Source organism: Chrysochloris asiatica, unplaced genomic scaffold (genome assembly GCF_000296735.1).
Source record: "Chrysochloris asiatica unplaced genomic scaffold, ChrAsi1.0 scaffold00041, whole genome shotgun sequence".
NCBI classification, from domain to species: Eukaryota; Metazoa; Chordata; class Mammalia; order Afrosoricida; family Chrysochloridae; genus Chrysochloris; species Chrysochloris asiatica.
In genome coordinates this window covers 2,816,416-2,844,177 of record NW_006408559.1, presented here as the reverse complement: position 1 = coordinate 2,844,177, position 27,762 = coordinate 2,816,416, and the positions used below count along the sequence as shown (strand labels likewise).

The 27,762-nt window shown below is 39.5% G+C and overlaps 1 protein-coding gene and 1 pseudogene across 1 annotated transcript; both read left to right on the top strand.

The window, feature by feature from the left end:
• The first annotated feature begins 370 nt into the window (after positions 1 to 370).
• Positions 371 to 27,138, top strand: TMEM209 (transmembrane protein 209). Its single transcript, XM_006861132.1, has 14 exons — positions 371 to 507; positions 623 to 681; positions 2,093 to 2,224; positions 2,616 to 2,857; positions 4,541 to 4,745; positions 8,852 to 9,027; positions 9,948 to 10,019; positions 13,555 to 13,651; positions 13,943 to 14,068; positions 16,389 to 16,486; positions 17,066 to 17,180; positions 19,367 to 19,464; positions 22,016 to 22,089; positions 27,084 to 27,138. Exons 1-14 carry the CDS (start codon positions 371 to 373, stop codon positions 27,136 to 27,138), a joined length of 1,686 nt encoding a protein of 561 aa, XP_006861194.1.
• LOC102813789 lies at positions 11,329 to 11,856 on the top strand (annotated as a pseudogene).
• Positions 27,139 to 27,762: the final 624 nt, after the last annotated feature.

Sequence of the window (27,762 nt, the reverse complement as noted above, 5' to 3'; positions counted from 1 at the left end):
CCCCCCTCATAAGAAAGAGTCTCTCCTCACACTTGGTGTTTTGAGTGTCTTAAATGAGCCTTTGGGTTAATCCTTGTGACATAGTCCAAAAATAAAATAAGGTATAATGGTAGACATGAATCCCAAAATTACAAGTTACTTTATTTCTTGAAAGTATTATTTTCTGAAGGACTCCTCCAGTTCTCTGTTGATTATGGTGCTGACGAAGGTATCATTTCGGGTTCCTTTATCATATATGACATTTTACAGATGAGGAATAGGTGTGTACTGTTCTTAGTTACCTTTATAAAGGGCACAAGCGTTTGATTGTTTAAATGGGAAAGTAGTTTGCTTTTATTAATTCCTGGGGTATTTTTTTGTCTCTGAATAGATGCAAGGGGAGCCAAACCCTAGTGCTTCGCTTATTGACAGAACCATCAAGATGAGAAAAGAAACCGAAGCCAGGAAAGTGGTTTTAGCCTGGGGACTCCTCAATGTGTCTATGGCTGGAATGATATATACAGAAATGTAAGTTAATTAACAACAAAGTGAAAATGCAGAAGCCAGTGGCTGGTTCCACAGCCTTTTGTGTTTGTTTTGTGTTTTTGTTAAACAATGAAAGAAATCTCTCTAATTTTTTCAGGACTGGAAAATTGCTAAGTTCATATTATAATGTGACATACTGGCCCCTGTGGTATATTGGTGAGTAATCCATTTTCAGCTGTAATTTAGATTTCGACCAATGAAATGGCTCAACAGCACTTACCACCACCAATGAAAAACTGCATCACATTTAATTCAGCTTAGTATTCATTACTTCGTTCATCAGATATTGACTTCACGAATTCCAAAAACTGGAGCTTCCACAGGAAGGGAACAAGATAGAGCTCTCTAGTGGTGGTGGTGGTGTGTCGTGGAGTCAGTTCCAACTCCTAGCCACCCTGCATAGTGTTTCCGAGGCTGTAAATCTTTACAGGAGCAAAAAGCCTCATCTTTCTCCCGTGAAACAGCTAGTAGTTTCAAAATGCTGATCTTGAGGTTAGCAACCCGATTCGTAGCCACTAGGCTACCAGAACTAAACCTCTCTATTACAGGAGACATATAATCAACCTAATAAACATTACCGTTTCAGACAGTCATGTGTTCTGTGAGGAAAAATCAAGTTTGGATGTGGTGGGATTTGTATTTGTTATTCTTCCTGACATGCCCTCCCTAGTTCCCTGTAGAGCGGAGACCTTTTCATCTTCTAAGAGTAGCTCAAGCATCCTCCTCCATGGATGCCTGTTGCTGCCTCCATTTCCTTCTTTTCCTCTGTCTGCTCTTCCACAGTCCCTGGAGGTAAAGAGTCTTCATGGATTTATTAAAGTGATTTCCATAATCTAATAGGTCCTTTGGGGTCCTGGTGTGTTGCATTAAGATAAGGACTGCTAACTACAAGGTTGGCAGTTCATGCTCACAAGGCAGCCTCAGAAACCCTATACCGGGTCACTGAGTTGGAACCTACTTGATGGCACTTAAAACTGTAGCACTAGGCACTTTGAAGTCTGTGGTGTGGAGATGGTGTGACAAGAGGAAGACTTGCAGTCTGTAGACTTAGATGACAGCTTCACTAACTGGCAATGTGCTCTTGCCAAAATCACTTTGCTTCTTTGAGATTGTTGACTCATCCTTAAAATGAAAGTGATAAGATCTGTCATACAAGGTTGTAAGGATTCTTGATAATACTTTGCAAGCCACAGTGAATGCCTTAAGGAGCACTGGTAGTGTAGTGGTTACGAGTCAATCTGCTAACCTCCAGGTCAGTAGTTCGAAACTACCAGACGTGCTGTGGGAGAAAGATGGGGCTTTCTGCTCCTGTAAAGATTTACAGCCTCGGAAACCCTATACAGGGCATGTCTCTGTGAATCAGAACCGACTCCACGGCACACCACCGCCACCAGCAAATGCCCTAGAGTTGATATTCATTAAGTAGTAGTTTTATAAGGAATAAGGAGGTAGATTTTAATTATTTCCTGTTGGTGTTAATTTGCTAATAAAGTATGGAGAGTTTTGTTCCCCCAATTCATCCCCACAAAGTATCTTTTTTAGAAAGAAAAGTGTTGTTCTCTTCCAGAGCTTGCCCTTGCATCTCTCTTCAGCCTGAATGCTTTATTTGATTTTTGGAGATATTTCAAATACACTGTGGCACCAACAAGTCTGGTTGTTAACCCTGGACAGCAAACACTTCTCGGGTTGAAAACAGCTGGTAGGTGTTTTATATCTTGTGCGAAAGGGGAAAGGTTGGCAATAAATCTTTCCCGGTTTAATTTTCCCTTCTCACCGACTCAGAGCTGGAAGGGCCTTCTGAGGTCATCTAGTTCCCGTGTAGTAAGCAGGTCTACAATAAGCCATCTTAAGGCCAACCATTAGCTTTCCTATTTGTATAAATGGAATGGACTGTGCATTCGGTAGCCTCATGGAAGTTTGTTCCATGGTTTAATTACAATTAATGTTAAATGACTGACTCTTTGAAGCCAATTTTTCATGATTTTGAGCTCTGTGGAAATGGTAAACAGCTGACCTGTGTTCTTTGCTAATAATGTTGTTTATTGTTGTCGTTAAGTGCGGTCCAGATTTTTTTTCTCTTTTCTTTCCAGTTGTACAGACGACAACTCCACACGATCTGGTAGCAACACAGATGTCTCCCTCCCCACCTTCCCCTTCAATTCAGGGTCAGAGTGTGCTGAGTTACAGCCCCTCTCGGTCACCCAGCACCAGCCCCAAGTTCAGCCCCAGCTGTATGACTGGATACAGCCCTCAACTGCAAGGACTGTCATCAGGTAGCAGTGGTTCATACAGCCCGGGAGTGACCTACTCACCTGTCAGTGGTTACAACAAGGTAATGACTCTTCTCTTGGCCAGTCCCATTGGTTGAGAATTGGGAGGTGCCATGAAAATCATCTAGTGAGTTGAGATTTCTCATTTTATAGATGAGGAAATTGAGGCAGCCCATTTAATAAAGAACCAGGATTTCCTGACATCTAGTCAGAAGTTCTTTGCATGACATATTAAACTGAAGAGGAAAAAATGTAGCACACCACCTAGATTGTTTCAGCAGGTCTTTTAAAAAACCTTAGCACTTACATGCACTGTAATTCCTTTGACTCTCATAGTCCTCCTTTCTCTGCTGCTTTATGTGAAGCCTTTGCGTATCTATATTGAACTGCTGTGCTTTTTACCACATTGGAGTGTGTCTTAACTGCAAACTGAGTTGTCCTGTAGTTTGACCTCGAGTGTGGCCTTTCCAGAAGATGCGTTGACCCCTTCATTCCAAGTCCTATAGTACTGTGGACTTCTGTTCGGATTTTTAGGCTTGATAGAAGTAGGATGAAGAGACTTGAAATTGTGACTCTTGCCTGAAACATATGACTCAAATAGGGGTGTTAAAGGGGGTTAGGAGTGTTGGTCACACTTCTGGATGCTCTCTTGTGTTAGACTGACATCTTTGTGGCTACCTTTTAAAAGTGGACCATCTGCAGATACAACTCAACATCCCATGTGCCTTTGCCCTTTTATGTATTTCTGTATCCATTTCCTCACAGTATTCAACTTGTTACAAAGTTCTCTAGAGTCTATTACCTGCCAAAATTGGATTAACATGGGGAACCTTTAGTATGGAATTTTATTCCCAAAGCAAGCATATAATTTTAGTGCATCCTTTTCGTTTGGTAGCATAGGAATATGTATTAGAAATGTTCCTGTATTTTGAACCAGATCCTTTTAGTAAGCTGACTTAAAGGAAGTGAAGTTCAGACAAAGGCTTATATACTAAGATGCTCACCATAGTATTACTTACAGTAGCCAAAACTTTCAGACAGTGTAAATGTCCAGAATAAGAGAATATAAAAAGAAATCATGATATAGTCATACAATAAAATATTATACCATCAATAAGAATAATGCTTATAAAGGATTTTTATAGAAAATAATTTTTTAAAGGATTTAAACAATAATGTCTCACTTATGTAAAATAAATACATTGACATATCTCTGCATGTGAAAGATTTGACAACATATAAATTGAATATAGGGATTATATTCTTGGATAGTAAGGTTATAGGCGTTACTTATTGTATTTATTTATTTATTTTTTAAATATGCATTTGTCACTTTTATAGTCAAGCAAAACAAATGTCTATTTTCAGTCCAAGAAAAATACAATAAAGTTATGATTGTGGTAAAATATTTATAATAAAACATTGACAAATTCCAGAGTTTTGTACATGTGTAGGTAAGTCAGTGACAGGATTATGTTCTTGCTGTGCAGCCGTTGTAAATAACCTTTGTGACATTATTCTCCTACCGTGAACCGGAAGTTAGTGCCCTCAGCAATGAAGACTCTGCCTTTCCCTTCCACCCTCTCCGGGTGAGCACTAAGCTTTGTCTCAATACATTTGCCTATTTCACATCAGTGGGATCATACAGTTGTCCTTGTGTTACTTGTTTCACGTATCATAATGCTTTCCAGACCCCTTCATCTGTGTTGTATGTATCACAAATAAAATTCTTGTGTTTTGTGTAGTTGGCAAGCTACAGTCCCTCTCCTGGTTCTCCTCCATACCCTACCACTGTTGGAGCAGTGGAGAGCAGTGGGTTGAGATCTCGCTACCGTTCTTCACCCACCGTCTACAGCTCACCTACCGATAAAAAAGACTACATGACAGACCTCCAGACTTTGGACACTTTCCTGAGAAGTGAAGAAGAGAAGCAGCATAGAGTTAAGCTGGGTACACAGATACTTTATTTAGATCAAATGTGTATGTTTTGGGTGTCATTTTACTTAATTTGTAGACTATTGATTTCATTCCTTTGTTAATTGTATATAAGATGGGGTTTTTGTTTCTTCTACTCACAAACCTTTTCATAGCTTAGGGGAGAAATACATTTTATTTTATTTACTGTGTAAGATATGCTTTATGCAATTCGAGTTAAACTCACCAACTTTAAGCAGCAAAATATAGCTGAACTGACTGAAAACTCTTTCAACTACCATGAAGAATAAAACTGAAAGCTTTTTCCTATAATGCAAAATCACTTCTACATATAAGTTGTAGGTGATATGGTGGCGTCGCAGGTTCAAATCCATTCACCACTATTCAGGAGACATATAATGCTTTCTGCTCCCATATAGATTAACAGCTTCTGCACCCCTGTATAGGGTCACTCACTGTGAGTCAGAACTGATTTGACGGCACACAACCACCACGTCAAAACTGGCTGTAAAGTAATGTCCAAGTGGTGGCTGTCTCCTCCAGGGGAGTCCAGGGGAAGGAGGTGGAGAAGATAGTGGGGGTGGGGGGAGAGAGTACGAATTGACTGGAGAAGTGTTGCTGTTTTCAGAACATTTCAAAACTTGTCTGTTAGTAATTTGTTGCTTCTAAGGTGCCATCGAGTCAATTCCAACTCATGGTGACCTGTGAGTTGTTAAAATGGTATTTGATCTCGTTGATGCCACTGTGTCAGTCCATCTTGTTGAGTGCCTTCATCCTTTTATTTTTCCTTTAATTAAATTCTCAATCTGTAGTTTACCTTGGGAAGTAGAGTCTATCAAATCTTAATCTATTTGAATAAATTTGATTATTACAAAGTCAATTATTAGAAACTCAATTAGGTTATTGAGCTGAATAATGATTTTCTCCCTGGGGAGTGTCCACAGAAGCACAGCAGGTGCTAAAGCAAGGCTGTGTGTGGTAAGGAAGCCAATGACTAGACCATGGCTCTTGGTGCCGCTTGAAATCTCCAGTGACTTTTAATTTAATTTTGCCTGACAGTGCCACATATTTCAAAGAAACAAATCAATACTATCTTTGTTATTTTTGATACACACTTGTTTCTTCTTTTAAAATTTTTGAAATATTTCAGGTGCACAAAAATAACGGCATAATGCAAAGACCAGCCTGATCGTCCTCTGCACATCTTGATCCCATCCAGATATTTTCTGATTGCTGTTTTCATTTCTTCATTGACCCACGGGAATTATTTAGAAGTGTTGCTATTACTGTTGGGGAGGTTATTTGTGTGGCTTTTAATTTGCAAACATATGAAGAGGCTTGGTCATCTTTATTTTCTAACTTAATTGTACTGTGGTTATAGATTCTGATCTGTATACTCTGTCAGGTTTTCTGTGTTTTTTAAGATTTGCTTTCAGGCTGCTATATGGGCACTTTCAGTAAATTGACTCTTGGTACATTGGAAAAAATACATACTTTAAATATTGGCTTCCATGTTGGTACCTTTAGTCAGACTTCTTAGTACTCATCCCACTGCCTTCAAGTCAGTTCCAACGCATAGCGATCCTGCATAGGGTTTCCGAGGCTGTAAATCTTTATAGGAGCAGAAAGCCCATGTTTCTCCTGTGGAGCAGCTGGTGACATGCTGTGAGTGGGAACTGACTCAGCAGCATTTAGTAACAACAAGATATGCTCATTGTTACTGGGATGTCTTTGCTTAGGCCCTCTCATCAGCCAGCCAGGAAATCTATGTATGCACACACACACTTAGAGATGTATACACATAGGCATTTCTATGTCTATCTTTCTTTATCCATTTGTGTATAGCCTGAGTTTGTTCTGATACCTCCAATTCCAGTCCAGTCTCTTTCCATCATTGTAACTAATTTTGCTAGTAATGAGAACTAAGGTTCGCATAGTCTTCAAAGTATTCATCTATTTATTCAACCCCTTTGCATAACCAATCTATTTTTAATGTACTTTGACTAATGCACAACAGATAATTAAGACTTCCTGTTTATGTTCATTAAAAAGCGTGCTTGTGGTGCAGTGCCATAAGCGTTGTGCTGCTAGTCATATAAGATGGGTAGTTCAAACCCACCAGCTAGTCCATAAGAGGAAGATGAGGCTCTCCACACCCAGAAGTATTTGCAGTCTTGGAAACCCTATAGAGCAGTTCTACTTGGTCCTATAGAAACGCTATGAGTTGGGATAGACTCATTGGCAGTGGGTATATTTATATTCGTTATCTGAAGCCAGTCTTTGAAATTTTCCTCAAGTTCAGATTTCCTCTTAGAACCCATGATTGGCCTTCTTTAAAGTTCTCGGTCAAATTGATTCATCACAGTAGTTCAGTTCAGTGTTCTTTGCTCTATCGTGACCCTGCTGCTCACCTTCCTTGTTATTCACTAGCTAGTCAGTCTTTGACATTGCTTTAAAACTTCTTTTCTTGACATGAGTTTGTTCCTCTAAGACAATTTTGTAGGAAGTCCGACTTGAATATCTAAGTTCACACGAAGTATAACTCTTTACAGTCCAGAGCTATTTATTTGTGTGCCAGTATGAAATGTTCCTATTTGGAGTCCTGGTGTGGTGCTGTGGGTTAATGCACTGGACTGCAAAGTCAGTTTGAATTGCAGGTTCAAGCTCACCAGTCGCTTCTCAGAAACCCTATACAGGGTTGCTGTGGGTTGGAACCGACTCTATGGCACTTAACAACAACAACAATGAAATACTATTCAGCACCACTAGCACAAGACTGGCTAACACTCAAGGTTTTCGGACAGTGATTAAAGTGTGGACTCATCTCTCCATTATGAGTTCTCATCCTCTTTGCCTGTAAACGTCACAAGAAAACCAATTTGATTATTTTATACTCCTTGAAGAAACACTGCTAAGATCAAAGAAAGAAATGCCCGTTTCTATTCATGATTTTTGTGTGTGTTGTGAAGTAGCAATTGATATTTTTTATATAAATTAAATTCTGAAAAAATCATTTAAGCCCTTCATAGGTATTATGATTTGTCCTTGGAAACATAACTGTTGCTCAGGTACTGTGTTAGATGCTAGGGGTAAAAATAACCCCTGCCCTCAAGGAGCTCAAATTCGATTTCGGAAAACTTGACAAATGTAGGTTCAAAGTACCTCTGGTAGAGGTTTCTGTTGGAGGTGATTTCTAAATGTAACATTTTTGCACGTGGCGCTGTAGAACAAGCACTGGACTGGTAACTGCAAGGTAAGCAGTTCACACCCACCAGCTGCTCTCGGAAAACGTGTACAGGGTCGCTATGAATCAGAACCACCTCAGTGACACACAACAACAGCAACAAAAGTAAATTTATAACTTCAGGTGTATGACCAACAGATAAGTCTTTTAACACAGTGTAGGGGTAACTTATTTGCTGTTGAGTCCGTTCCAACTCATAGTGACCATGATTAGGATTTCCAAGGAGAGAATGGTGGGTTTGAACAGCTGACCTTTTGCATAGCAGTCCAGTGCTTATGCTACAGTGCCACAGCAGAACTCCAAATGGAATGGCCTCTCAGAGGCTTGAACTCAAGACCTTCAGATTATGAGACTTAGATGCTGCCCGCTGCACTAAGAGGCACTGCAGTAGGGGGTGAGCCTAGGCCATTAACTGGAACACACTGATGCCATGGACAGGTGTATTCTGCTGCCCAGGGAGTAGTTTGTTTCTAGTCATTGTCCCATTCAAAAGAAGCTTCTAAAAATTTAAGCAAGGAACTTGCGTAGCCTATTCATTTCTGAAGCAATGCATCCTTTGTTTCTCTCTGAATTGTTTGATTTTTTTTTTTCTAGTATCCCCACTGGTAACTCTATTTTTAAGAAACAGCCAATTCTATCGGGACAAACAATGGAGAGCGAAATGAATGGAAGAGACAATGAGTACTGTTGCACTTGATTTCAAGTCTTATGGAATGAAGGAAGCTTCATATTACAATAAAAATAGACGTTTGGGGCCACTTGTGGCTCTTCAGGCTCTTAAAGTGATACTACTTAGAATGTTTGTTCTTTTGAATTTTATAAATCAGAGGTAAAAATTACCACAACAGATGAATCCTCTTTACATTACTCATTGCAGGGAACCCGGACTCTACCTCTCCCTCCACCAGCCCTACTTTCTGGAACTACAGCCGGTCTGTGGGGGACTACGCACAGACTCTGAAGAAGTTTCAGTATCAGCTCGCCTGTAGGTCACAGGCCCCATGCGCCAACAAAGACGAAGCTGACCTCAGTTCTAAGCAAGCTGCTGAAGAGGTATAAATGGGCAAGGAAAATGATCATCCGTAACTATGATCCACAGAGGTCATAGGTCTCCTAGAACTTTAAAACAACTTCTGCTAAAACCTCCACTTTTCTTGGAGAAAAACATGAATTTGGCACATGTTTAACGGTGGGAAGGTGCCTGTCTAACTTTGTGTACCTCGCACTGAATTAGAGAGCAGATTTTACTCACTACAACACATAACGGGCAGTAGTCTTCCCTAAACAGTGTTCTGTGTTCCTGGTAGGAAAGGCTGCCAAGTGTCAATTGTGCTTAACATTCGCATGCCTCTTGCTATTGAGATACCATTTGGCAGTCTGTAACTTCCTAAGTTTAATACCAAATGTAAGTTTTCTGATTTTCTTCATGAATGCAAAAAGGGTGTCGTTTAAACATACCAGTACAAGGAGCTGTTTTTTTCAATCTATAACTTTTTATTGTGACTTGGGCGCAAAGGGTTACACAGCAGACTGTCATTTGATATCGAACAAATCACAATTTCATTCCCCTCGATTGCAGTCCCCTCGGTGTAGCATCACTCACCCACTTGTCCCTGGTTCCTGTTTCTGTGCCTCCTCTATTCCCCCACCCTTCTGAGGGTTGTCCTTAGGTAAATGCTGCCCTTGGATCGTCAGTGGGTGGCCCTTGTGTGGCGTGCGTGCCTCACTGGTGGCGGTGTCCCCCCCGAATACCTGCCTGTTGCTCTAATACAACAAACCTCTGTGACACCTGTGCCTGAAGAGCAGCTCTCAGGGGATGATGAAAACACGGTTCTGTTTGAATTCAATAAATATTGATGTTCATAAAGATTTTTTTCAGGATCAAGATGGGAAAAAGAGGGACTAGTTTCTGGTAAGTTGATTTTCCTAACTGATGATTCGTTTTGAACATCTCTATATATTTTTTAAAATAGGTTTGGGCACGAGTGACTATGAACAGACAACTTCTTGATCATATGGATTCATGGACAGCGAAGTTCAGAAATGTGAGTTCTGATATTACTTTTTAGACTATTATTTCCTCATAATAGGCAAAGTATGTTGACTAGACTATTAGAATTGTTATTAACTAAAATGTTTGAATTAACTATTATCAGAGTGTGAATGGTATCCATACAATGATTTGCTATCCATTTTAGTGGGAATTTTCTTCATATTTAGTAAATCAGTTTCTTTTGCGAGAATAAAAGTCTAATTATGTTTAGCTATTAAGAATCTCCTCCCTAATACACTCCTTAGTACAATCATTCAGAGCAGACCAGAAGGGTAGCACTTGGCCAGAAGCAAAGGCAGGAAAGAAGGAGGATGGCAACGGGGTCCCAGAGAGGAAGGAAGAAGAGTGCTGTTACACTGAGGGGATACAGCCAATGTCACAAGACAAAAGGTGCATGAATTGTTCAATGGAAAATTAAATTTGCTCTGTGAACTTTCACCCAAACCACAACAAGCCGTAAATAAAAAAATAAGACTTTCCTCCATGTCCCAACTTCTCAAATTTTGTTTTTAAACAATAATAAGCTTTTCTGTCACAGCCTGTGACGCACCTAGAATTGTGAGGGAAAGAAAAATGTCGTTTTTGCTCTCCAAAAAACATGGACAGTTAGAGAAGCTAACAGGTGCTTGTAGCTACTTCACAGGAGATGGAACTTGTTGGATATTTCCAGAGAAGAGTCCTCCCCTCTTTGGCCTGGTCAGCTCTTCCATATCCGGTGACTTCCAGAGACTTCCTTCCCCACAGTGTCTGGAAGGCCCAGGTCCTGTGGGCTGCTTGGTTTCCTCCACAATGGAGGGAGCTCCAGTTCTCTCCTAAGCCACCGCTCTGCCATTCCAGCCTCCACTCACCCACCACTCTGCATCCTCTTTCTGGAAATTTGCTGAAGTACTTGTATTCCTTTTTTATTCTTTGACTAACATTTAAATAGAATATTGAGAGAGGCGGAGTCCTGGTGTAGCGCTGTGGGTTAATGCGCTGGACTGCAAAGTCATTATGAACTGCAGGGTCGGCAGTTCAAGCTCACCAAGCCGCTCCTTGGAAACCCTATACAGGGTTGCTATGGGTCGGAACCAACTTGACGGCACTTAACAACAACAACAGTTAAGAGGGGGAAAAAATGCAGCAGCTTTCTTGAGCCAGAACATGTATGACTTTTTAAAAAGAAAAATTCCTGGGCCCAACCCCAAAACTACTCAAGCAAAATTTCTGGGGGTGAAATCTAGACCCCTTTCCTGGCCCACTAGGTAATTCTATTACAGCCAAAAAATGGCTGACAAGCCTTCTGCTTCCGGGTCAGAGACATGGTGGTGACAAACTCAAGCCCTGTCAGCCCGATAGTGTTTATTCTTTGATGTCACCATTGGTGCCCAGGAAGTTGGCTACATGAAGACCTAGCTCTTTGCAGAATTGGGCCTAAAATGCCGAAAACCTGAGGCACTTGCACACAGGAGAATTCAGAAAAGATGGGGTTCCGATGGGATACAAAGAAAGTACCTCCCACAGGATCAGAAAGGACTTCATGATCCAGGATGGAGATCGTTGTTAATGGAGATGGTACTGGAGTTGTCAGTATTTTGCAGATGAAAATTTTAGGCTCACACACTCAGCTTCAGGCCTGCTTTTTGCAGCAAACAGTGCTCCCAGTATAAATGACTGCCAGTTCTTCATCACCTGTTCTAAGTGTGATGGGAGGGAAGCATGTGGTGTTCAGAAAAATCATTGATGGATTTCTACTGATGAGAATAATTGAGAATGTTCCCACGGGCCCCAACAGTAAGCTCAGGCTGCCTGTGGTGATCTCAGTGGAGGGAGATGTAGGCCAAGATTGAATCAGGCCTCTTTTCTTCTGGATAAAACCATCTGGATTGGCCCGTGATTTTGCTTGCTGCTGCTTCATTTACTCAAGAGATCTTAGAAATCACAAATTCTGGACACTCAGTTTTACTTTAAAGAAACTTTTTGTTTTATTTCTTTATTTTAAAGAATGGCTAGCAAATAGTAGGCACTTAATCAGTGTTGGAAGAATAAATGAATGAACTGATGCCCGTAAACTGGATTCTCTTTTTTTTCCCCTTTTTTCCTTTATAAACTTGTCTAAAAAATGCTTATCTATTTAAAACATAAAGTCTTGGTCAGGAACTTAAGCTCCTTAGACGAAATATAAACAATCCAGTATCTGAATTCCTCAGACTCCAGTGTTTTGAAATTCAGAGTGTTTTGGGATTTTTCAAACAGCAAGATACATGCCCCATATATTGTGTCACACCACCGGTGTGGTCGGGATCCCACCCAGTGATCAGCAACTTTAATGTTTCTGCACCAAGATGCATGACTACCCCCACTAAGAGGGCTAAGGTCTAGATATCGCCTCTGTGAATTCACTGCAGCTATCATCACCAAATCAAAGTTTGCTTGCTAAATGGATTACAGAAAACAGTTGTCAGAGTCTGGGTCTTTTTATTTTGTTTTTCAATTCAAAAGTGTTTCTGAAGAATTGTGGATTTATATTTTATTTGAAACAACTTTTATCCTTGTATGGCTCCAGGAAAGCATGGAAACAAATGGTGGTTGAAATGGCTGCAATACATGTGTGCGCACACACGCACGCACACACACACACAGTGTATACCAGACAAACGAGCCAGGCTATGTGTTTCCCTGGATAGTGTTTTCAAATGCCAGAGTCAGTTTGATATTGACCAGGAAAAACAGCTTTTAAAATCCCTAGCACTAATGTAATATTCACAGACCAGTTTCAAATTTAATAATTCCTTTATTTTAGCATGGTTTGGTAATTGGGTGAACCTCCTAAGTACTGGACTGCTAACCACAAGGTCAACAATTAAAATCTACCATCTGCTCCTTGGAAACCCTATACAGGGTCGCTGTGAGTTGGGACTAACTGAACAGCACTTAATTCTAACACAAAGAGTTAATTAATTATGTTGTGTGAAAAGCTGTTTTACTGATCAAAGCCAATATAAACATTACATAAATAAATGCATGAATAACCCTAGAAATGTGATCTGAAGATTACCTGTCCTTTTAGCTAATCATAATAATCATAGGAAGAAAAAAAGGTAACATACAGCTGAAAGTTTTATATTTTCCTCAGAGAAGACAGGCATTTCTGATTTAAGAATGTAAGTAAGGTAACTTACACCTCCACAGGGTTTTTATTTGTCATGTCCTGGTGTGGCGCTGCAGGGTAATGCACTGGCCTGCAAGGTCAGACCTCACCAGCCACTCCTGGGAAACCCTCTACAGGGTCTCTATGATTTGGAACCGAATTGAAGGCACTTAACAACACTAAGAACAAGACTTCAGTTATTGACTCAATGGCAGTATGTTTGGATTTAGTTTTTTAAACTTGAGGTAGCTGCTGCTTTCATTCTCTGTCACTGAATTTTATGACTGTTATATTCAAGAACAGGAGAACAAACATTTTCTAAAAGAGTTGCATATAGAAATGAAATTATTTAAGAAAGTCTTTGACATTACATATGCAAATTCTCATTTCTTCCCAGTGGATCAATGAGACCATATTAGTGCCACTTGTACAAGAAATCGAGTCTGTCAGCACCCAGATGAGACGGATGGGTTGTCCAGAGCTGCAAATAGGAGGTGTGTGAAAATAGAGCCCCCTTGTTGGATTTACAGTCAGTGAATCTGGCACATTAGTACCTAATGATTAGTGCCTAGAAGAAAGACAAAGAAAAAGTGGTGCCATGAGTCCTCCGGGGAGGAGGGCTGACCTGTGTGGTGTCCAGGAGGACCTCACCAGGTTTTGTGGGAAGATTGGTGGTGGGCAGTGAGGGAGCTCAGTGGTGTTTGAGTACAGCGGAGGGCACTCACTGTCCTGGTAGAGACCTGTGGGAAGAGTAACATGAGTTTTGCATTTTGTTTTTGTAACAGAGGCTAGTATTACCAGCTTGAAGCAAGCCGCACTGGTGAAAGCGCCTCTCATTCCAACTCTGAATACAATCGTGCAGTATCTGGATCTTACACCCAACCAGGAATACCTGTTTGAAAGGATCAAAGGTAACTGTTGAGAATCAGGGAGTATACTTTCCCTACCTCGCGATTTTATCAATGAAGTAACAAGGAAACAAGGTATTAAAAAAAACACTTCTAAATTGTAATCTTAAGTTTTATAAATGTATATTTAGTTATGGTTTCATTAGGCTTATACTCAACAACTTGGGCCTTTATATTTTCTATGCTCACAATGGTCAAAATAATGAGTTGGTATTCAATATGTTAAGAAAGGGAAACCATTGCGCAGGAGCTAATGGGACTCCGGTGAACACATTTCCTATGATTGCCCGAGCAAGAATGGGCGCCACTGTGACATTCTTTATCATTTCAGCTGGTCTGTTTGTCTCCATTCTATTTCTTTTGTTCTTGAGAGCTTGGTGTCTACCTGTACAGCTCAATGTTGAGCTGTGTAACCACTCTTATCCTCCTTTTCTGAATTTGTTCCTTCCCATTCACATGTTTCTCTTTCATACTTCATATGTGACTTCCTTATATTTCTGTTATTTATTTATTTTTATTTTTTTTTGGAGAAAATACAATCTTCTGAGAAGATTTAACTTGAGAATCAGAAACTTTAGGCCCCAATACTGCCCCAATACACTTCCTTGATGCCTTGTACTTAGGGAATAATCTATAAAGTTAGATTTTTAAAAAAATAAACTTTAAAAATGTTCTTGTCAGTAAAATAAGTTTTAGAAATAGTATTTCAATATTCAGATTGATCATAAATCTATATTTGAGAATGTTAGGGTGTTCCCTCTCCCTGCTGCATGCACCCTTCATCCCCATGTTTGGATTGGAATTCAGGAAAAGTATTTTTCATGGCTTGAATTTTTTTCCTGTAAGAAGCTTCTCAGATATACTCAAGATTGAATAAACCAGTCTGCTCACCTTTTGGCACCTATCACCCAGCCCCAGCAACTCGGTCCAGAACAACCCTGCTCTGGGTCCCTCATCCACTTCCTTCCTGTCTGATTTGAAGCAAACCCTATATATCATATCAGTTCATCTGTGATTATTTCCACATGTATCTCTAAAAGATGGAAGTCTTTTAAAAACATAACCTACAATGCCATTCTCATAGCCAGTATTTGTTAACAACTTTTTTATATCCTATGAAAGCCAAGTCTGTTTAAATTTCTATGTCAAACTAGTTTTCCTTTTTTGTGGTGGGGGCAGGGTCTTGTTGGTTGGTTGGTTGGTATCTTTTAAGTTTCTTTTAAGCTGTAAGTTTCTCCTTCAGCTTTTTGGTTTTTCTTCTTTGCAGTTTATTTCTTGAAAGAACTGGATTGTTTGTCCTATAAAATTTCCATGGTCTAGAATTGACTTATTACATCCACATGGTGTAGTTTTTACATGATCTTTTGTCCTCTGAGTTTCCCGTTGAGTAAGTTCTTGAATATTTTGGCAAGATTGCTTCACAGACATTTGAGTATTCTTATGTCCAAAAAAATGTCTGTGTGTATGAACATACATACCAAGCATATTGTTGTCGTTGAACAGAGTAAAATTGCCCCCATAGGGTTTCTTAAACTGTAATCTTTACAGGGGTGAAACCCCAGGTCTCTTCTACAGAGCTACTGGTAGACTGGTGGGTTCAAACCACCAGTCTTTGAGTTGGCAACTGAGCGCTTAGCCACTGCACCACCAGGACTCAGTGTATAAAATATTACATAAAACATCTGAGTTTTTAAAAATAATGCAGTGAATTTGTACTTCTTTCTAGATAGAACATTTCCAACATCTTGCTATATATATATATATATATATACACATATAGTTTAATGATTTCTTTTACATTTTGTTTTTTTAACATTTATTCACATTTTTTGCTACAATATTTGAAATTTTAGACAATGTTACTTTCCAGCACACATTTCCTAAAAACAAGAAAATTCTCCTACATAACCACAATACAGTTGTTATACCTTAAAAATTATCAATCATTCTCATATATCATCTGATACACAGCTCATATTCAAATTTCCCAATATTCAGAGAATCCTACACAGCCTTGTATTTTCTAATCAGAAGACAATTTGGATTCACACATTGTGTCATCTTTAGTCTTTCTCTAGGACAGTTTTACTTTTCTTTCCCACGTTAACATTGTTAAGAATTCAGAATAGTAGTCTTGGCCCACATTTTTGATTTACCTTATTCTTTCTTCATTGCAGCATTTAACTTGATCTTTATTACATTTCTTTATGTTTGGGTATTTTGGTCAGGTTTTTAAGTTGAGCTACTTCTCTTGTTGTAACTCCTTGGCCTTTTTAAAACTAATCTATTCTTAGCTTTTTTAACTCTACCTTTGTTGCCACAGAACTCTCTCAGGGAGGTTGTATGAGCTCATTTCGATGGAACAGAGGTGGAGATTTCAAAGGACGCAAGTGGGATACAGACTTGCCCACAGATTCTGCTGTAAGCCCTAGTTTTATTTTTTTCTTCCAGTTTAACATATTTTTAAAAATTGGATTCATGTACGTTTTATCTCGGGTTTGCTTTTAATTAACTATATGAATACAAATGGTGCACTTAACAGAAAATTAATAATGTCCTGATTTTCTAATGTTGCTATGAAAAACCAGAAATAGAATTTAAGACATTTAGGGACTAGAAGTGGAATTTAAACACACAAATTTGAAAAGGAAACGACTAGAAAAGTGTACAGACTGATTTGATGGCAAATATGTTATTCGGCTTTAAATTTTGAGTGAATTTTTTTGATAAAGTCTAATATTATCTCTTAAATATTCTGAATTCCTTTAAGACTTTAAAATGGGAAATATTCTAATTAGTGACTTTGTTACCCTCTTAGGAACTAGGTAAGCTATCTCAATTATGGCTTTTGTGCCTTTATTCTATAGATTTTATCTCACATGTTTGCCAATTCTTTATTTTTTAGGGAAAAATGAAAATTTGGAATTGTTATGTTCACAAGGGGCTCTATACATGCTAGGTTTCTTTGCTGCCTTTGATGTATTGTTCCTTAACCTTTAGATCATCATGCACGTATTTTGCACCTACCTTGATTCCAGATTGCCACCACATCCTAAGTACCCGGATGGAAAAACGTTCACTTCTCAGCACTTTGTTCAGACACCAAATAAACCAGGTATAAACCTCTCCTAAGAGAATGAGGTGATATCTTCATATGAAATGTCTATAAGGCTTTGGTTTGGTTTTTCTTTAAATTTTATGTATTTTGTTGTTGAGAATAGAATACACAGAAAAACATCCACTATTTCAACAGTTTCTACATGTGCAATTTATGGGACATTAAATGCATTATTCAAGTTACACAACAATTCCCACCCGCCTTATTGGAATTGTCCCTCCCTCATTTGCATAACTCACTGCTGCCTAATTGCTCTTGTCAATTTGATCCCATGTGAATGACTTAAAAGAGCATAATTCTCAAGACAGGCCTTTTTAACTACTTGAGCTAAACTGTTTGGTTTCAAGACAGGGGATGTTTTACTCTCAGGGTAGTAGTTTTAGGAGTTCATCTACCTCCATAGCTCCGGGAATTCTGGAGTCTATGAGAATTTGAAATTTTGTTTGGCGTTTTCCCCCTTTTTGATCAGGATTCCTCTATGGATTCTGTGACCAAAATGTTCAGTAATGGTAGCTGGGTACCATCCAACTCGTCTGGTCTCATGGCAAAGGAGGCAGTTGCTTGTGGAAGTAATTAGCCACACGTTCCATATCCTCTTCCTGTTCCAACTGTCCTTCCTCTGTTGTCCCAGCAGAGGCTAATTGTTACCCCTTAGGTGGCAGCTCTGGTAGCGGAGTGGTTACGAATCGGGCTGCGAACCTCAGGGTCAGCAGTTCGAAACTACCAGCTGTTCCGCTTTCTGCTCCCGTAAAGATTTACAGCCTCGGAAACCATGTATAGGTTCGCTATGAGTTGGAACCAACTCCACGGCACATAACCACCACCAACCAGATGGCAGCTCGTAAGTTTTGAAGGCCCCAGGCACTCTAGGTAGTACAGTGGGATGTAGAACAGAAGCACTAAACATAAGTGACTGAATGGGTGTATCCCAAATGACCCTGACCCTCCAAGCTGGTGCTATAAGATAAGCCCATCTCTTTAGTCCTGTGTTAGCTGTGTGGTCAGTAAACCTAGGCCAGAATTCTGTACCACCTGGAATTAAAGCAGTTTATTTGAAAAAAAAACAGCAGCAGCAGCTAAGCACTGGACTCTTAACCATAAGCTCAGCAGCCCACGCCCCACCAGCCATTCTTGAAAACCTCATGCAGGCTCGCTATGAGCCAGAACCATCTCGACAGCAGACAGCAACAAACCTCCAGAAAAATCCAACACAGTGTTTGGTTGTACATAAAGAGCCTCAGAAGCTACTCCTTTTTGTTGTTGTTGTAAATAAATATATCTCTTACACAACTTTTATCAATTCAACTTTTTACAGGTCTAGAACTCCTTGGCAGCAATTACTATAATCAGTTCTCCAAGCCTAGCTTAATCAGTGTGATTTGTCTCTCACTGTTCACCTCACTTTTCCCCCTTCCTCCCACCCCGCCCAGTAACCACTAAGAAACTTTGGTCTCTGTACATTGGCCTTTCCTTATCTTTATATACAGGAGTCATGTTGTGGCGCTCTGGGTTAATGCACTAGACTGCAAGGTCGCTTTGAACCACACGGTCTGTGGTTCAAGGTCCCCAGCCCCTCTTCAGAAACCCTATACAGGGTCACTGTGAGTGGGAACCAACTCGATGGCACTTAACCACAACAACAATCATTATGCATAAGTGAGATCATACCATATTTGTCCTTTTGTGCTTGATTTACGTTGCTCAGCATAAGGTCTTCAAACTCCGTCCGTGCAATAGGGCATGTGAAGACTTCCTTTCTCCTACTGGTTGAGTAGTATTCCCTTGTATGTATTTATGTGCTACATTTTGTTTATCCAGTCATCTGTTGATGGGTATTTAGGTTGTCTGTACCTTTTGGCTATTGTGAATAGTGCTGCATTGAGCAATGGTGTACAAGTCTCTTTTGAGTCTGCTTTGAAGTGTTAGATATATACCTAAGAGTGAAATTGTTGGGTCATGTGGTATCCTTATTTTTTTGAGGAACTAACACACTGTTTTTCACAGTGGCTATATGACTGGACTGCAAACCACAAGGTTCAAATGCACCAGCTGCTCCTTGGAAACCCTATGTAGGATTGCTATGAGTCAGAATCAGCTCCCGACATACAACATACCATGTTGCATTCCAACCAGCAGTAGCTAGGGTTTCTTTTGTGTTTTAATGTGAGCTGTTTCCTTTACAGATGTTACCAATGAGAATGTGTTTTGCATTTATCAGAGTGCTGTCAACCCTCCGCACTACGAGCTAATCTACCAGCGTCACGTCTACAATCTTCCAAAGGTACTTTACTAGGTAGAAATTACTATTATAGAATGTCATGGATGACTGACTTTGGTAATTTTTTTTTTAATTAGATTTTCTCATTTATGGAAAATTGTAAATTAGGGAAAATGTGTTCCTTGTATATTCTGTTTCTAAAACCATAAGAGTAGTATATGCTTAATTTGGAAAAGTATAAAGGAAAAAGAAAAATCCCTCATTCTGTTACTCAGGCAGTCATTGTTAGCATTTTGCTATATTACTTTTTGATAAATTTCATTTTAGTCTCCCTTTGTATTTTTCTTTACGGCTTCAAACGATATTGTTTATGTAGTATTATGTCCTGCTTTTGAAAATTAACTTTGTAACATAATTTTCCATGCCGTTAAAAGTCTTCATAAAAATATGGTTTAATTACCATAAAAAAAGCCTTACAAGGTTATAGCTTCTTTAGCCATATTCCCCTGCTGTTGGGCATTTTGAATATTTCTAATGTTTCACTGTTCTAAATACTGCCAAATATTCATCTTTACTCTTAAAGCTCTCTGTATTTTGGATTTCTTTAGCCCAAAGTTCCAAAAATAGAATTTTATGTAACAAAATATTTTCAAGGAAAGCTTTAAAAAAAGCATAAAAATACATATTACCAAATTATTTTGTAAAAAAGTCATTAGACTGGTTTACATGTCTATCCAAATATTTTCCTCTTGATTACAGCCATCATATCTGTTGATGACTTCTGAGGTGTTTTTTGTTAACAGAAGCTTTGTCGAGATATTTTACATTCGCTAGAATCATAAATTGTGTTCTCTTATTTCAAGTAGGGGACATTAACTTCATTTGTTTTCAAGTTTAACATTGTAACTTTGTTGGGTTTTTTTTTGGTTTTTTTTTTTAACAAAAATACTAAATTACAGTAAGCAGGTAGAAAGTCAGTGAATAATTGAAAAGCTAAATCTGTTTTTACAGACAAGTGATTATGTCGAATCATTTTATGGAAGGACTAGCAAAATGCTGCCTCCTAGTCCTTTGTAAATTGATTCGATTTATACAGGTGTGTAGTGTGTGAAGTGGGCTGTTAGCTGATTTGGACATGTACAAGCACCGTATTAAAACCTTATGGGAGCCCACTGCCAGTTGTTCTGATCGCTGCTGCTGCCACGGCTGCTGGAAGCTATAGGAGGAGGGGACCAGCAGCAGCGGGGGGCAGGAGCAGAGCCCGAGCCCGAGCCCCACCTGCTGTTCCACCCACCTGAGCAGTAGGAACAGCGTGGCCTCCACAGCCCCACCTGACAAAACCCACGCTCAGAGCCGTGTCTTCTGTCTCTCCTGCCTGGATTCCACCTTAGTCTGGGTCGGGGTGTCTTTAAAACCGTTGTTGTTGTTAAGTGCTGTCGAGCCAGTTCCAACCGATAGCTACCATCTAAAGAGTTTCCGAGGAGCAGCTGGTGAGCTTGAACCACCAACCTTGCAGTTCAACTCAGTAACCCACAGCACCACATCAGGACTCCTTTAAAGCCATTAGTGGAAAATAATAAACAATTGGAGAGCTACTTCTACCTTAAGAAAAACAACCACTGAGAAAACCTTATACGACCACATGTGTGCATGCAGCCAGACATTGTCCAAATGGATGTTAAATGATACATTGTTGTTGTTGTTGTGTGCCATGGTGTCAGTTCCAACTCATAGCTACCCTGTACAGGGTTTCCGAGGCTATAAATCTTTATAGGAGCAGAAAGCCTCATCTTTCTCCTGCAGGAACAGGTGGTAGTTTCAAACTGCTGACCTTAATGTTCACAGCCCAATTAGTAAACACTACACTACCAGAGCTCCTTAAGTGATACATACCTTGTATTTAATATCTTAACATCAGACTTCAACGGTCCTGTGTTTCGAAGCTGACTGAACACTTTTTTAAAATCACAACACTCTTATTTATGCTGCTAGTTTTTATATAAAGGCTGCAAGGCTCGGAATAGCTCTCTTTTCCAAAACCCAAACCCCTTGTCATCTGACTTAGGCCCCCATGTGGGACAGAGCAGAACTACTGCATAGTGTGTTCTTGGCTGAAATCTTTGCAGGAGTAGATTTCTCCTCCTGAAGGGTTTGAACTGCCAACCTTTAGGTTCCCTGCAGGTCACTTAACCACTGCACCAACAGGACCCTTCCTTCTTCTCTAGGATTTTGAAATGCTGTTGTCCATGTATGGAACCTTCCAGTGTATTTAACTACTTCTCATCTTTGAGGTCTCAACTGAAAAATCCTCCTTCAGGAAGGCACATCTGTCCTGTGTATTCCCATGGTCCCTCTGCCTCGTCTCATGACAGTCATCACAGGTTACTGTCTGCCGTTCCTAACAGCCTGCGAGGTGGCTCTGCTCTGTCTTACTCACCACAGAGTCCCACTCCCTGGCACAAAGTAGAACTTGCGTTTGATGAGTGAATTCTGAATTGTCCAGAGTCCTCAGTTAGTAGAATATGCATTAGTGAACACTACATTTACTTATCAGATGGAATATTTGGTTTGATTTCAGCCTTAAACTTTTTTTTTTTTTTTCCCCTTTTTCCAGGGCAGAAATAATATGTTTCATACCTTGTTAATGTTCCTCTACATCATAAAGACCAAAGAATCAGGAATGCTTGGGTAGGTATTTTTGCTTCAGAAATGCTTCAGAAATACAAACGCTTCGTTTGTTCACTCTTTTTCATCCTGTGTGAACAAATTGCAGAAGGCAGCAGCATCCTGTGCTGAAAAGATTGTGGTCTGAATAGCAAGAGCTTCAAGTGGCAGCTCAGCCCTACAGCCAGCTAGCTCTGTGATCTTGGGCAAGTCCATTAGCCCCTCAGAACTGCTGTTTCCCTGTTGATTTACTTTAAAGGGGGAATTTGTATCATTGTTGCTGGGAGGATCAGCTCTGAGAGAGGCATGTCAGGCTCTTGCCACATGAAAATAAAAAGAGACTTGCCTCCGTTTTTTTCTTAGCCATTCCACTTTAGACACACTGCCTTCTGCAAAATGTGCGCACATTCAGAGTGAGTCGTGGCAACCCAACGCTCACCTGAAATTGTTGACTCTTGGCTCTGAATACTTAGTAATGAAGCTCAGCTATTGGTACAAATCCAGAAACACTATGTTGTTTTTCTTTTTCTCAGTTTTATTGTATAAAATAATATTGGATGTAAGTGGAGCCCAGTAGAATCTTCTGGTAGTGCATGGGAGTCTGAAGACCTGGGTTCTGGTTTGAGCCCCACTCGCCCCCACTAGGCTAACAAGGTGTAGCGACATGAAAGGCTTGGAGTAGAAAATACCTGTGATCGCTTCAAGTTCTGCTGTGCTGTGCTTCTCTTTAGTTTTGTCATTTAGAGGTCACACCTGCTTTAAAGCTGTGGCGTGGTGTACATTGACCACCAGCCACATGTGACTCTGAGCACCTGAAAAATGGCTAGTCCAAATTGTGATGCACAGGAAATGTAAGTACGTACGCCAGCTTCTCAAGACATAGTACAGAAAAAGGCTGTAAACGATCTCATTGATAATGTTGTCTGTAGATTACACATTGAAATAATATTGCACCTGTTGCATTAAATGAATGCATAAATAAATAATCCTCATTATTCGCAGATTGCATATTTGCATATTCACCTACTCACTAAAATAATATCTGTAACCCCAAAGTTCATACTCAGGGTACCTTTGAACCATTTGTGTGCATGCACAGAATGATGACAGGTTTGAGTCCCCCAACGTGTCCATTCCCTGCTGAGGTGGAACAAGGTGACCTCTCAGGTTTCGGCTCTCATGCTGTGACAAGAGTCCTCCTCCTGCTCTATTTATCATATGCCATTGGATCAGGTCCAACTCATCGCCACCCCGGAGAACAGAGTAACACTACTAAGGCTTTCCGAGACTAAGTCTTCACAGGAGCAGACAGCTTCAGCCTTCTCCCATGGAAGGGGGGCTGGCTGGGGACTTCCAGTTGCTGACCTTACATTTAGCAGCTCAATGTTCTGGCCCCCAGGGCTCCTTGTGGCCCATTTAGTGCCATGTTTTCCCTATTTTTGTGGGGTCTGTCTGATGTTTCTAGAAGAAGGGAAAACCAGGTGTGTTCGATTAGCTCCATTCTAGCGTGGGTTGCAGTGCTGTTGGCGTGGGCTCACTATTAGTGAGTTAATATGTTTTTGGTAAAATGTATTTAAACAAACACACACACACCATGATTCTATATTGACTAGTTATTGAAAATGTCACCAGAGACGCATAGGAACTTAGCCCCATGTTCCCTCTGGGAGCTAACGATTCCATATTCGGTAATTCAGTGTTTTCAGAGATATTCTAGAACCTAGTACCCCAAGTGAGTTACAAGTTGGGCTGCTAATCGTAAGTTCAGCCATTTGAATCTACTAGCCGCTCTGAGGGAGAAAGCTCAGGCTGTCTGCTCCCAGAAAGACTTAGAGCCTCAGAAACCCTCTGCAGGGGCGCTGTGAGTCAGAACGAATCCACGGCACAGAGCCACTCCCACCGCTAACTGCCACAGGAATCCTGGTGGTGTGGCGCTATAGGATAACCACAGGGTCGGCAGTTCAAACCCACCAGCTGCTCCTTGGAAACACTGTATGAGTTCAGCAATGACCATAAATGACTAGATCAACTATTATTTTCAGTCACTTTACCTGTTTCTCAGTATTTTTGTATTGTTGAAGTCTGCTAGAAAATTCAAAATTCCTTATGTGGTATCTATCCATGTGTCACACACGTGGTATTTCTTGTGGACTGCATAGCTCTAGAGAGAAAGGCTGCTGTCCTTAAAGCTTAACCAGAAATGAACCTCATTTTACAAGCAAAGACAAGCACATTTTCTATCATATTTTATTTTCATGTAAGAACATTTCAAATCATCAACTCACTTTTGTGACACTTAAAAATATAACTAACCTTGTTCTTTTTAAGTTTTTAGTGACAAAAATAATACATGTTCGGTGTCAGCATGTTTAAGCCACACATCAATGTGTAAACTCTTGTTAAGTGCTGTCAAATCAGTTCTGACTCATAGTGATGCTATGTAGGGTTTCCAGGGAGTGGCAGGTGGGTTTGAACCACCAACCTTGGGGTGGTTCAGTCCTACAGTACCACATCAGGATTCCCGTGTATAAACTGGTGGTGATTATGTGCCGTGGAGTCTCTTCCAACTCACAGGGCCCCTGCAGATGGTTTCTGAGGCTATAAACCTTTACGGGAACAGCCAGCCTCATCTTTCTCCCATGGAGCTGCTGGTTATGGTTAGCAGTCTGAATCGTAACCCAGTACACTGCCAGAGCTTCTTAGTGTGTAAACTTTGTTGTTGTTAAGTGCCATCTAGTTGGTTCCAACCCATCACAACCCTGTGTAGGGTTTCCTAGGAACGACTGGAAATTTTACCTCTGACCAGAAACTGCTCTCAGTTCTACTACCCTAAAGGGACCAAATGGTGGGCTGGATGTTTCAGACTGCTTTCTGAGAAGTTGTTTTGTTCTTGCTCTTTTAAAGAAAAATGTACCAAAATGTATTACTTGGTGATCTGCATCTTCATTGTACATTTTAGATATTTCCCATCTCAGTGCAAATGTAGATGTTTCCTAAGATGTCTGGAACTGTTTTATAAGCATGTGCAAATACACATGTGCACCAGCACCTGTCTGTCAGTGTATCCTGCTGTGGTGGCTTGCAGGTTGCTGTGATGCTGGAAGCTATGCTGCCGGTATTTGAAACACCAGCAGGGTCACCTGTGGGGGACAGGTTTCAGCGAAGCTTCCAGACTACGACAGAATAGGACCAACTCTCACACCTAACAGCAACAACAACATTTAGAAAAATGGAATTGTCTATAAATGCATTGTTGGTGTTGTAGTTCTTATCAGTATTTCTGATAGGCTATTTTGAAGTAAAATATTAATTTAGAAACATTTTTAAATCACTAATTTTAAATTTTTAATTGAAAATTTATCTTTTCATGTATAGAGCCAAGTTGATATTTTGATGTGTAAATGATTTATCACAATAGAAAGAAACTGTTGATGGAGTTTGTCGTAGAAATAGGAAAATTGTAGGATTACTTGGAGGTGATCATTTTATCACAGGCTAGAGTGAATTGATACAAATGTAAAAGTGCGTATGGTCTCCCTAATGAGCAACTTAAGTGTTGGAAAACTAGAAGACATTTTACACTAAAACTAATAGTATGTTTCCTTTGTGGGTTTTTTTGCTTTTATTTTTTACCCAAATAAAGAAAAAAAGGAAAAAAATCTTTGAAATTATTAACCTTTTTAATATGACTGATTTATTATTTTAGTACATTCTAAAACAATCAAATGGCTAAAAACTAGTAGCCTATAATTTAAACGAAATAAATGAATGGTTCAAATGTAATCCATTTGGAATTCTGCCCATAAAGCAGCAGATTGATCCAAATATATTATCAAAGCATTGCCAGCTATTTATGCAGTTACTGGAATGAGATGAACATTTTACTTCCAACAGAGAAAAAAAAATCTTGATGGGATTGACTGCACAGACATTTCAATGTTGTGTTCAGCAAGAGGCACCACAAATGATAGACGGAGACAAAGCATTATGGTAGCAGCACAGTTAGCAGACACAGGTCAATATCTGTCATAATATATAAAGAACACGTATCAATTCATTAGAAAAGAAAATAGGCAAAATCATGACTAGACAATTCACTGAGAAGTTTTATGCAAATGGCTAATAAATATGAAAAGATGCAGAGCCTCATATGTAAACAAGCAAGAATTGAGACTTTCTGTCCATCAGACTGTTGAGGTTCATTAGTCACAATATTCATGAGTATATAGGAAAATGGAGACAGTTCCCTTTTTTTTTAAGTATGTTTGGTAGTATATCTGTGTTTTTAATATTTTCTCAAAGTTCAGCCATACGTAGACTGCTAAACTTCATATTACAAATAAGCAGCTCCCTCTGCTCCGTAAGTTCGCCCCCCAAAAGCAACCGCTTACGCGTTTTCTTTCTGCTATTACTTTCCTTGTTCCAAACAATAGATGCATGCTTCTCTCTCTCTTGGCTGTTTCGTTTTGAGCATTGTCTGCTGATTTCTTGTTTTGTTAGCTCATTAATTTCTCTTTCCATACTTTTAAAACATTACACTACTATCTAAAGAAGAAGGAGAGTTTTCATTTTGCTATGTAATATGGTTTAGTTTAAAATATAGTAATAATACACATATGCAGATGCATTTAATTATCCCTAATAAGAAGTAAATTCCTAATTCAAGTCAGTTAGGTAAAATTCTCTCAGAGGGCTTTGTGGCCTCCACTTTGTACGTTCAATTTACACTTGACTCTTTCTTGTTAATCATATTGTTTTGAAGTCCTCTGAAAAACTAATTTTACCATTTCATAAATGCTTGGCTTCTAACTTTGGGCTTTAAGCACTGTGTCAGTTAAGAAAGGAACTCCTGTTACTAGAATGCACTTGATAAACGTTAATAGCACAGTTCATTGCAGAGCAGCGGCAATTGTCAACTAGCATGTATCCCTGCAAAGTGTCTTATATTCATTATAGGGACAAACTTGAAATGTTTGGCAATCGATTCCACTAAAACGTACTGTTTTTTCTCTTTGTAGGAGAGTTAATCTCGGCCTGTCTGGTGTGAATGTTTTATGGATTTTTGGCGAGTAGTGGGTAATTTATTTCTAAGCATTTGGACTTTTACTTGAACCAGAAGAAGTTGAATCTAAGCATTTCTCAGTCACAGCCTCTTCTGAAATACAATGCGTATGTGGATATGTTTTAAAAAAAAAAAAAAAAAAATTTAGATTTAACAAAAAATGATCCATTATAAAACTTCCTTATGAAAGTGTGCCCTGTATCTCCCTGACCAAGAGGTTCCCTTCAGTTTTGTGCTGCGTGTAGTTTTCAGCTGCCTGTTAAACCACAGCCCTTCAGCCTTGGCCAACAAGCAGTGCAGTTCTTAATGAAATAAAAGCCCTTTTTAGTAACCCCTAAATAACATCTTTCACAGAAAAAAAAAAGAAGAAGAAGCAGCAGCAAATTGCTCGTTTTATAACTTTATCTGAAACTCAGCCCATGGCTCACAAGCAAAGAAATGATGTTAACTTCTAGGTAATGTATTTTTAAATATGATTAAAAGAAGTTTGACAATGTTGGTATTATTGTAGGAAATTTAGCTGCCAAAATTAAATGAGGTCTTAGTTAAGGGTCTAAAGACAGCAAGATGAACTTTACTGCTTTTGGATTAAACAACTCCGATTTCAGTAATAATTGTGTTGTTTTCACAGTTCT

What these genes read in the sequence shown, in the direction of transcription:
- TMEM209 (XM_006861132.1), top strand. Translation starts at nt 371, where the DNA reads ATGCAAGGGGAGCCAAACCCTAGTGCTTCGCTTATTGACAGAACCATC. An exon ending in CTGGCCCCTGTGGTATATTG is followed by an intron (nt 682 to 2,092) that starts GTGAGTAATCCA and finishes GTTCTCTTCCAG; the next exon opens with AGCTTGCCCTTGCATCTCTC. An exon ending in ACTTGCCCACAGATTCTGCT is followed by an intron (nt 16,487 to 17,065) that starts GTAAGCCCTAGT and finishes CTTAACCTTTAG; the next exon opens with ATCATCATGCACGTATTTTG.